The sequence below is a fragment of the Mobula hypostoma genome, chromosome 19, assembly GCF_963921235.1.
Source record: "Mobula hypostoma chromosome 19, sMobHyp1.1, whole genome shotgun sequence".
In the NCBI taxonomy this organism is placed as follows: Eukaryota; Metazoa; Chordata; class Chondrichthyes; order Myliobatiformes; family Myliobatidae; genus Mobula; species Mobula hypostoma.
The window spans coordinates 7781890-7793716 of NC_086115.1; the positions used below are offsets into that span (position 1 = coordinate 7781890).

The 11827-nt window shown below is 43.8% G+C and overlaps 1 protein-coding gene across 4 annotated transcripts in view; it reads right to left on the reverse strand.

Moving 5' to 3' along the window:
• Positions 1 to 6497, reverse strand: part of slf2 (SMC5-SMC6 complex localization factor 2) — an 89988-nt gene extending 83491 nt beyond the window's left edge. For all 4 annotated transcript variants that reach the window (XM_063071272.1, XM_063071271.1, XM_063071270.1 and 1 more), the window contains exon 1: positions 6042 to 6497. In XM_063071272.1, coding sequence (XP_062927342.1) covers positions 6042 to 6076 — 35 coding nt within the window. In that variant the 5' untranslated portion in view covers positions 6077 to 6497. The remainder of the gene's footprint in view (positions 1 to 6041) is intronic.
• Between the last annotated feature and the right edge of the window lie 5330 nt (positions 6498 to 11827).

Sequence of the window (11827 nt, forward strand, 5' to 3'; positions counted from 1 at the left end):
ATTTTGTGTGTGTTGCTTGAATTTCCAGCATCTGCAGATTTCCTTGTGTTTGCGTTTTAAAATAGTTTCCCTCCGTCTTATCTGCTGAATATTAACAGTGTTCCTTCTTTTTAAGTTCAGCAGAACAAGAGGATACTCTAACACAGGCTTTTTAGACCAAGTATTTCTATACCATAAAACAGTAACACCAAATTACGGCAGGTCATCAAGCAAGGGAAATTTAAGGTTACTACTTAAGAATTAAGATTCCAGGAGAAATATTTGCACAAAACATGTGACTTGAACAGCAGCTTTGCATCAATGGACTATGGACTCTGTTGAAGCAGGGTTTGCATGTTATTTTAAAGGGAAATTTGGTGGCAGCAATAGAAAGGATTACAGTACTATGTAACAGCAGGAAAATGGATTGGTAGCAAACATTAAATATTGTGCTGGAACCTCCCTACAAATACAGCAAATGGCAAAAGCAAAGCATCAATAAATTACATTCCACCTTCAAAATTGTGAATTTCATACCAAAAGCAATCCCCATCCCTCCAAATTTAAATTAAATGTTTGTAGATTTGAATTGAATAGCACAGTCTCTCAAACCATGTCATAGTCATGAAAAGGTGCAAACCAATTTACCCAATGCAAAAATCAACAGGCATTAGTGGGTTTCTTGAAATACCAGAGCCATTTCAGATCAAGTTTTCTAAAATGTCCTTGCCAGCAATGACAACTAAACATTTAAAGAAAAGCTAAGGAAGTAAAAGCACTTGACAAAAGCTGCTTTGGAAATATTTCAGTAAGAAGAGGCTTCATGCCACATCAATTAGTATGACTAGGCCATTCCAAGTAAATTAATTATCAAAATCAGTATACATCACCTTATACTACCCTGCAATTTATTTTCTTGCAGGCATTCAAAGTAGAACAAAGAAATACAATCCAATCAATGAAAAACTGCACACAAAAGCTGACAAACAACTGATGTACAGAAGACAATTTGCGCAAATACTGGATAAATAAACAAATAAGAACTTAGAAGATGAGCTGTAAAGTCCTTGGAAGTGAGCCCATAAGTTGTAAAATCAGTTCAATATTGAGTGAAGTTATCCACGCTGGTTCAGGACGCTGATACTCGCCGGGTAATTACTGTTCCTGAACCTGGCGGTGTGGGGCTTAAGGCTCCTGTTTCCCTTTCCTGATTCAGCCCCTCAAAACTGCTGCACCATTTAATAAAATCACAACCAACCCTAAAAAGTAGTATCAATTTCCACATCACTAGAATGATTCCAGGAATGAGAGGATTAACATATGAGGAACGTTTGTCCACTCTTACACTGTATTCCTTGGAGTTTAGAAGAATGAGGGGAGACCTCATAGAAACATTTCGAATGTTGAAAGGCATGGACAGAGTGGATGTGGCAAAGTTGTTTCCCATGATGGGGGAGTCTAGTACGAGAGGGCATGACTTAAGGATTGAAGGGCACCCATTCAGAACAGAAATGCAAAGAAAATTTTTTAGTCAGAGGGTGGTGAATCTATGGAATTTATTGCCACCGGCAGCAGTGGAGGTCAAGTCACTGGGTGTATTTAAGGCAGAGATTGATAGGTATCTGAGTAGCCAGGGCATCAAAGGTTATGGTGAGAAGGCGGGGCAGTGGGACTAAATGGGAGAATGGATCAGCTCATGATAAAATGATGGAGCAGACTCAATGGGCTGAATGGCCGACTTTTGCTCCTTTGTCTTATGATCTATCTATTACAACACCCCACCACAGTCTGCAAGGAGTTTTTAACATTCTCCCCATGACCACGTGGGTTTCCTCCAGGTGCTTCAGTTTCCATCCACAGTCCAATGACGTACCAGTTAGTAGGTTAATTGGTCTTTATAAATTGTCCTTGATTAGGCCAGGATTAAATCAGGGGTTACTGGGTAGTGGCTCGAAGGGTTGGAAAGGACTATTCCGCATTGCCTCATTATAATAAAATAGAAAATAACAGGCTGGCTCTCTAGAGTTATTTCATTCAGACCTTGGTTGATCTTTTCACCGGGCTCTGCTTAATGAGAGCTACACATCCATCACTTCTCTCAATATCCAAAAGATCTGATCTGAGATCAACTCAATTACAAAGCCTCCACAACCATTTTATTTAGAAAGTTCTCAAAATTTACTGCGTGAAGAAATTTCTCATTGCAGTACTGAATGCAAAAATTGCTGATGATTGGTTATTGACCCAAAAACTGCTCTGTTTGACAGAGATGCTGCCTCACCACTGAGTATTTCCAGCATGTTCTGTTGTTCCTTGCCACGGCTCCGACCCTTTCAAATGCTTTGTGCAGTGGCAGGATGAAAAGGAAAATGTACTCTCTATAAAAGAAGGTATTGTGGGGCAGCCTGGTCATTGACTTTTCAAAATAGAGTTTTCTTCTAGGATCTGACAGGCCAAACACAGGGAATCATAAACTAAAAGATTCTGTGGATGCTGGAAGTCTTGAGCAACACATACAGAATGGTGGAGGAACTCAGCAAGCCAGGCAGCATCCATGAAGGGGAATAAACAGTCGACATTTCAAGCAGGCTGTAAAGAGGACAGAAAACAGGACTTGAAAGGAAGGGAGCAGATGATAGCCCAAAATATCGACTCTTTATTCTCACCATAGATGCTACTTGGCTTGCTGAGTTCCTCCAGCATTTTGCAGACGCAGGGAGGAGGTTTCCCCTCACTGTTCATTCAAGCCATATATCAAGATTTCTGAATAACTGACCTAGGTAGAGATCAGCCATGTTCTTAGTGAATGCAGAACAGTCTCAAAGGCTCAGAACTCCAAATGCACTCACAAAGAAGGAATGCTAGTGCCTCTACTACTTCAGAAGTTTGAGGAGATTTGGTATGCCAACAAAGACTCTTACAAATGTTTATATTTCCTGCTGTCAAGGGAAATCAGGCAGCATAATCAAGGACCTGCCTAACACGGTCTTTATGTCTCTGCTTCCTCCAATTGGGCAAATACAAAGCTTGAGAACACGTACCACTAGTCAAAGACAGCTTCTTATCCAAATGTTATATCCTACCAGCAGCTCTACTTCATTGGGAATTTGAGAGTTGGTATGTCAGTAAAAACTTCTGAAAATTTCTAGAACTGCGCAGCAAAGAGCATTCTGAGTGGTTGCATAGTAAGCAGGCTCCAATGCACAGGAGTGTAAGAGGTTGCAAAGAATCGCAGATTTAGCCACCACATGGGCACAAGCCTCCCACCAATGACGACATCTTAAACAGGCGGTGCTGCAAAATGGTGGCATCCATAATTAAGGACCCTAACCATTCAGAATTCTTTTCATTTCTACTATTTCCACAGTCAACAATACAGGAAAAGCTTCTTCCCTTCACCATCACAATGTTCAACTATCCAGGAACTTTTTTCTTTGCACGATTTATTTAGTCACTTTATGTCTTTACATTGCGCTGCTGATGCTGCAAAGCAACAAATTTCACATCAAAGTCAGTGATAATAAATGTTATCTGGATTCTGAACTGGACAACTCCCAGTTCCAATGTTCTAAAAACAAGGTACAATGATATAGAGATGGCAGCTGACTTGCTGAGATAATTAACATGCTGGCTTTTCTGCCATGCTTCATTTTACTTTTTATATAGATTCTGCACTAAACGACACCGTCTAATACATGATAATTAGCTTGTACCCATTTTGCACAGGGAAAGGAAAAAATATGTTTGGAAAACTGTACTAATTGCTTCTGGAAATTCACATCTACTTAACTCTGATGTGACGAACATAATGCTTCAAAACAATTACTGCATCTTGTTATAGCTAATAAACCCCTCATAAAATGTAAAAGTAATCAGATTATGGAATACACAATCATTCAGTCTTCACGGGAAAAAGGTGTCTCATAATGTGCACACACGTTGTTGCCTTTAAAACAACAGGAAGTGTTTAGGCAAAAATCAAACCAAATCCACTCACGACACAGGATTAAAGGCACACATACTCATGCTTCCTGTTCACAAAGGCAGAACTCTAAAGCATTAACAGCTTTGGTAATATCCTTTGCAGACACTCATTGCGTCTCTCCTTGCTAAGTAATTTGATAAGATATACACAAACCAAAGTAAAACTGAATAAAGCTTTACCAAAAAAACTCTGCAAGGTTTTGAGAGATTACTGTTGGTCAATACAATGCCATTAAGTACATTAATAACAATTTAAGCAAGCTATACAATTTTAAATAAAATGAGGCAACCATAAACCCACAACACAAATCCATAAATTACAATTAAGAACACTCTATGCAAAGGTTGCTTATTGCTAGAGAGACAAAATTGAACCTCAATTCCTTCAATGGTGCTAACAGTTGTCATTCTGAAGCGTTGCTGCAGATGCCCGAGTCACAAATGTTAGACATCAGCTCAGCCCCTAGGGTTCAGTGTCAGCCAATCACAACAAGTGTTGTGGCAACAGCGTATTTACATATTCTCTACCACAGTTTGCATCGAGAGTAGAGGCCAACGGTAACAAAACCGACTCCGAAGGAAACAGATGACAATGAATGGGAGCGTCCGGTGAGCTGGTGGCGGTGGCAGCAGGCTTTGGTTGCTGGGAAGTAAATAAGGATCACGGGCAGCAATAAAGAGAAGTGGGAGAAGATCAGAGAAGATGAAAGAGCAGATAAACCCTCGCTAGGGAGAAAAAAACAAGAGGTGATAAAACACGCTCCAAGGAGAGATAAAGTTGGAGTTAGATTAATGGGTGGGACCAGTGAACAACAATCAGTGTCTAGGTGGTAAGAAGGACCTCTGATTTGTTGAGGGAAGAAGTGGGACTGCTGTTATGGAGGCGTGGAGAGTGGGCCGGAAGGCCCCCGGTTTTCTATCTCAATGGGCTCACAGGGGCCAGGGGCTCCGGGAGGATTGGGGTTGGGTGGGTCACATCTCTGATCACTAAGGAGATGAGAGTGAAACACACTCCTGGTTGTCAAGGAGGTGGACAGGTTCAACCAGTTATCAATAAGGTAGGACGGGCGGTGAGGGTATAGGCAGCCAATGAGGGGTGTAGGGGGTGAACACAACAGCTGTCAAAGGATATTGTCAGGGAGGTGGGGGCCGCAACATGACTGCATGCTGAAGAGATGGGTAAGGGGGGAGGCAAAATGACCGTCATCAAGCGATACGTTATGTTGTCGGCGGGGGGGGGGGGTTATGGACACGACAGGTCATCAAGGACATGCGGGGAGAGGGGTGCAGCCACTCCTGGCTGTCAAGGAGATGGGGGGCGGGGGAATGGATGGACAAAACCAGTTGTAGGATTGAGAATGGGGCAAACACGAGGAAATCTGCAGAGACTGGGGCGACCCGACTGGTGGCGGCGGTGGGGAGGGGGGTAGTGTCATGCACCTGACTGGCAAATAAAAACAGGAAGAGGGAAAGACACAGAGCTGATTGTCAAAACAAAAACTGGGGGTGCACACGGACAGATTTGGGGAGGACACACCTCGTCATGAAGACGGGGAGGAGAACACACACCTGGTCGTCAAGGAGGTGGGAGTGTGACAGGTACCTGGTCGGGGGGGGGTGAGAGGTTAAGCACTGGTCGTCAAGGAGATGGGGAGTGTGACACGCACCTGGGTCATGGGGGGGTGAGGGGTTAAGTACTGGTCGTCAAGGAGATGGGGAGTGTGACACGCACCTGGGTCATGGGGGAGTGAGGGGTTAAGTACTGGTCGTCAAGGAGGTGAGGTTGAGAATGAGGGGGATACGCAGGCCCGGTCGTCAAGGCGACCAGAATGGGGATTCAAGCGTGCGGGACAGAGGCGGCGGTGCCATGGGCTCCCGGAGGAGGAGGAGGAAGTATACAGCAGTAACCGGGCAGGGGTGCAGCTGGCGTGCCAGGAAGAGGGAGGGAAGGCCGGAGTCGGCTGGGGGAGCGGTGGGACGCACTCTGCTCTGGATAACACCCCCCACCCTCCCCGCGGCGACCCAATCCAGGCCAGCATGCAAACTACGGCCGCCCCCGGGCCTCCGCCCGTCCTCACCCTCTGCCGGGAGCCAGGGACTTGCGCCGCTTCATGGCTTCCGTGTCCTCCACAGGCCGGACGCCGCCATCTCGCCTCCGAAAACCATAGGCCACTGCGGGTGTATTTTAATTCCTCTTTTTCCTCCACCTTTCTTCAGCTGACGACTTTAACCTTCATTTCCCGCCTTCCATTAACGCATCGACCTCACCTCCAACCAGCTGACCCGGCCTCTCCCCACCCCTGCACCCCCCTCGCAATAGCTGTCGCGGGGAGTTGTGGGAATTGTAGTCCTCCGTTCGGAGAGGCCGTCGGCGGAAGCGGCGCCGCCTCGGAGTCGGACTACAAGTCCGCCAATGCAGCGGATAACTCGGAGCTCGCTGTCATGCTTCTCAGCGGACCTCGAACCTCTTGCAGAAGTACAAAAACATGCAATGGTCTACTCCGAATAGATCTTTTTTTTAACCTCAATTTGTATTTGTGAGATGCTATTTGTGTAGAAAGTTTAGGATTCTTTCATTAAATAATTGAATAAAATCACTTTCTTCCGAATGTCAAGAATTAAGATCATTTAATGTCCTATCCCGTAGAACGAAGGAGAAATATCTGTTACTCCGAATACATGTTTCACAAAAATCGCAAAAGATAAAGAACACAATAATAAAACAACACAGTGGATATAAATAATTAAGATAATTTGTATACCTAGATTGATTGTATGTCCATAAAATGATGCTAGGCACAGAAGTGTCCGTACATAGGTGACCTCACAGGAATTGATACAGTAGTAGTGTTGTTGGGAATGTGCAGTCTGCATTCTAGACTTGTCTTAAGTCGACCCTCGGAGCTGAGGATGACCTTTTCATTCCAGGTCTGAACTAATACCGGACCTACACTGTACGCCACGAAGGATCAGGAGAAGACATAAAGCGGGCGAGTGCAGTGCCGTGTTTGAGACGGTGTGCTCTCACTGGCCTCCTTGTGCTCCTACTGATGAGGCTCGAAATTCTCAGTGTCGTCCTGAATGCTCCTTCCGTACTCTGAGCCAGGAAGGCTAACAAGCTTGTATAGCGTTTGCAAGGAACCTTTATAGATCATTGTTGAATCAGTTCATCTGTCTCTTGCTGTGACAGACATGAATGCTGATGAAAGGTCCCGGCCTGAAACTTCAACTGTTTATCCCTCTCCGTGGATGCTGCCTGACCTACTGAGTTCCTCCAGCATTTTGTATGTGCTGTACATGGAGTAGTTTGGCTGCCTTGAGGAATCTGGTGTCAGGTAGGCACAGACCAGAATATAATTCACACCTCATTGCTGAGCAAGTTCCTCGGGAAAATGGTGCTTCGTAATGATCGTAACCATATCTAGTAGCTTCACCTGCTAAATCATGCCAATCAATATCTCCATATTCACCGTCCTCCCCTTTTTCAGATCCAAAAGCACATTATTACTCGCTATGCTGCAAGTTGGTCCTGTATCTGGGTTTCTAATTCTGTTATATCTAGGGTGTTAATCGTTGCTACCCCGATGCATAACCTGCTCCCACTAATTCCAATAGTCCTCTTTTCTTTCTATTTTTGACTGGCTTAAACTCACTCCTGCTTAATTGTCTTCCAAGAAGGTGAGTAAATAATTGTTTTGTTGTAGGTGAGCACCATTCAGGCACCGTTATTTCAGTTAGATTCAAGATTACCTGCACATGCTGGTACCCTGGTACCAAAGTGACAAATTCCCCTGAATCCTCTAACACTAATCCTACCCCGTTTGTTTTACGCTGGGTCTCACTACATTCAGGCTCTGGTGTAGTTTCTGTCACTTGTGGGTGTGGAGTAGTGATTTTTTCTAACAGTTTTGAAAACCTGGAAAGGGCTTGGCCCCTGACGGAAACTCTTCTCCGTGTACTTCAGTGCCTTCCCCATTATACTCTCCCCGTGTACTACATTCCCTATGGACAGTTTATAATGATAGAAACAACCTTTGAGAAACGTTTGGGGTGACCACCCCAGTCAATATACCTCTGGTGTAGATCACTGCCCCTCTCATTGTTCACGTGAGTGTGATCCCACAGAACTGTAATCTTACCTTGGCCATCATTACCTGAAGGCTGCTCAATAATTGGACCTACAGACTGACTCATGATTATCCCCTCTGGGATACTGAATAATGTCACCTCTAGAATTTTATTGCATAGGAACTGTACCTTTGTACCTTCTGGAATACCCAGGGTTTTGTCCACACAGGTTAAGCCATCTACCCCAGTTTAATACAAATCTGAGTCCTCCATTTCTCCTTTGTTAGACTGTATTCCCCGTATCCATTAAGATGATTTGTTTCTGTTCACTGAGTGTTTTCCAAGCAATGACATCACTGTTGACACATTTGTCTGCTGTACTGCTCTGGAACAAGACTGACCATGGCCTCAGTCATGGTTAATGCCATCGCAACAAAATTCATTATTCTCTTCATGTTGAGTTAAACCTGTAACACACGAGTGTAATATCTGCTCTTATTTCCAGCTTAAATCTTAAATTACTTTAAGTCCATATTTTGTTTTTCTAACCCATCCAATCTAGGCTCCCAATTGTCTTTGGACTCAAGCCATCCGTCTTTACTCATCCAGTTTCGTTTCAAGATGGGAGGAACAAGCACTGGCTTATCTTCCTTTTCCTCTGATTTTTTTGACAAAACTTTCCTGGGTCTTAGGATGAGGGGACTGAAAATCATCCCCTTGAAAGTGTTTGTTCCCATCTTCTTGGAACAGTTGTTCCATCCTCAAGTCTTCCAAATCGGGGCTATCATGTACATCAATTGTTATGTGCTGATGGTGATAGCATTCCTGTTTCTCCCCCACCAATTTCAGCTGGTTGATATGGTACCACCCACTTTTATCTGGAGAAGTCAATACTCTGTACACTGAAGGGCTTGCTTTGTCTATAATGTCATAGGGCCCTGCAAACCTTGGATTTAAAAATGGGGTGGGTTGGTGTATTCTAATCATCACTCTTTGTCCTGGGCTTAGTTCTATGAGACTGACATTTGAGTCAAAGTAGGCTTTACTCTGTTGCTTTTTCTTTCCTATTTGGTGGGCTGCCACATAATTGGCCTCGTTCACTGTCTCAACCAGTTGTTGTACCTACTTTTCTGACACAATCCCATCGATGTCAGGTTCTGAGATATCTAATCCTAACTACTCCTGCAACCCTCTCATGTCCCTTCCGGTCATGAGTTTATAAGGGGTGTAACCCAGTGTATTCCTTATTATCATCAAGGCATAAGGCAAAACTACTCGCCATGTTGTTGCACCATTTTTGCAATCATATTTTTTAGTGTTCCACTCATCCTTTCCACAATTCCACTGGACTGTGGTCTGTAAGGTATATGAAATCTCTGCTTGATCCCTAAAAGTGCCATGATATCTTGTATTATCTGGGCCGTGAAATGTGTGCCTTGATCTGATTCGATACTCTGGGGTAGTCCCCAGCGAGTGAAAATCCTTTCCAGTAGGATTTTTGCAGTGGCCTTTACTGTGTTTGTCTTAGTTGGGAAAGCTTCCACCCATTTCGTGAAGGTATCTATTACTACCAGAATATATTTCTACCCTCCGGGGTGGGTGGTGAGGGACCAATGTAATCTTTCTGCAAATTAGTCCAAGGCACTTCCACTGGTCTGGTGTGTCAAAGGGCTCCTTTCTTTACATTTCTATCAGGATTATATTGTGCACAAATCAAGCAATTTTTGACATAATGCTCCACATCATCCTTCATCTTAGGCCACCAGCCCACTTCCTTGATCTTTTCCAGGGAGCTTTCGCACCCCTGGTGTCCCCATAGATCATGGTACCAATGGATCATCTGCTTTCTTCCTTCCTCCGGAACCACAAACTTTCCTTCATGAAGGACAACCCCATCTTTGACAAACACTCCCTTGTTCTCTTTGTATATTTCAGACCCTGCACCTTCTATCAAATTTTTTAAGTTCTTTATCTTTCTTCTGCTCCTCTGTTAAATCCATAACCTTGATCAGTTGTTCTTTCTGCTTCCCAATCTCCCTAATCTGTGGCTGCCATTCCTGACCAAATAAAGCACCTTGCTTTGCCAGTTTGTCAGCCTTTCTATTTCCCTCAGGAGATCATCTAGAGTGGGCTTTCACCTTTATGACTCCATATTCTTTTCCCTTTGCCTCCTCAAATATATATTGCAATAAAGCAGCAGATGGGAGGGGCTTCCCACCAGCGGAAACAAACCCTCTGGCTTCCCACAGAGGCAAATGTTCTGTAAGGCTGTTACAAACATACATACTATCGGAGTGTATGACTGCTCCAGGTGGAAAGCGTTCCGGGTGGCTAACCACATATGCTACAGCTGCCAATTCTGCTACCTATGCACTCATGGTTTTAAAGCTATACTATACCTTTCCTGGCCACATTCATCCCCTACATATATGCCACACTCAGTTCTCCTCTCACCATCCTGTACTGATGAAGTGCCATCTACAAAAATTTTAAAGTAGGGTTTTTCTTTTTCCTTTGATTCTTTGTTCTCAGTCATTACTTTTCTGATCTGCTTCCAACCTCTCCTTTTTGTTTTGATACAAATGGACCCTTGGGATCATTTGCTATCATAACTTGACACTCATGTTCACTACCTCGGTACACCAGGTTATCAGCTAACATAGAGGTAGTGTTTACTCACTTTACACTAATATTTCTTCCTTGCAGCAGCAACGTCCATCTAGCAATTCTGTTTTGGCTTACTGAACCATCTTTAATCCTTCCATCTAACAGTAATTGTATGGGGGTATGTTCTATCAGTGTTGTAAATGGATTAAGTCCCACTATGTTGGCGAAATGTCGTACTACCCAGAAAACTGCTAGCAAGTGTCTTTCACATTCAGTATACCCTTGTTCTACTGGTGACAGCATGCATGATGCATACGGTACTGATCTTAACTTCCCATGCGTCTCCTGTAAGAGCATTGCTGAGAGGGTGGTATCAGTTGGAGCCACCTCTAATGACAGTGGTTTATTTGGATTTAGGTTTTTTAAAGCAGGCGCAGTGGCCAACGCTTGCTTCAGAGCTGTGATGGCCGGGGTATGTTCTGATTTCCATCCCTATGTCACATTCTTTTTCAGTAATTCCATTAAAGGAGCTGCCTTAGTGGAAAATCCATCAATGTGATCTCTACAGTATCCTACCAGCCCCAGAAAGGACCACAGCCCTTTCAGGTCTCAGGGAATGGGCAGTTTCATAACCGATTCTACTCTTCGCTTATCAATTTCTCTTTTTCCCAGTGTCAAGATCATTCCCAGATAACTAATTTCTTGTTTCATTACCTGTGCTTTTTTAGAGTTTACCTTTAGTCCCAATGCAAGTAATAATTGCAACAGTTCTGTCAGTAGCTGATAATGTTCCTGCTTGGTTTTGTTCTGCAGGAGCAGATCATCTACATATTGGACCAAGCACTCAGGTTTTGAAAACCATTTTAACCCTTCACCTAAGCGTTGGTGAAATATAGATGGGGAATTATGGAACCCCTGTGGTAGGGCAGTCCATGTATACTGCTGACCCTGAAAGGTAAATGCAAACTTGTATTGACACTCTCTTTCTAGTGGGATAGACCAAAATCCATTATTTATGTCTAAAACTGTGAACCATTGTGCTCTTTCATTCTGTTTGACCACTGTCTCCAGGCTGGTTGCTACAGTTGGGGCTGTTAATGGAGTTACTTTACTCAGCTCTCGATAGTCTATTGTTAGTCTCCAACTACCATCTGGTTTCCTCACTGGCCATATGGGTGAGTTGTTAGGG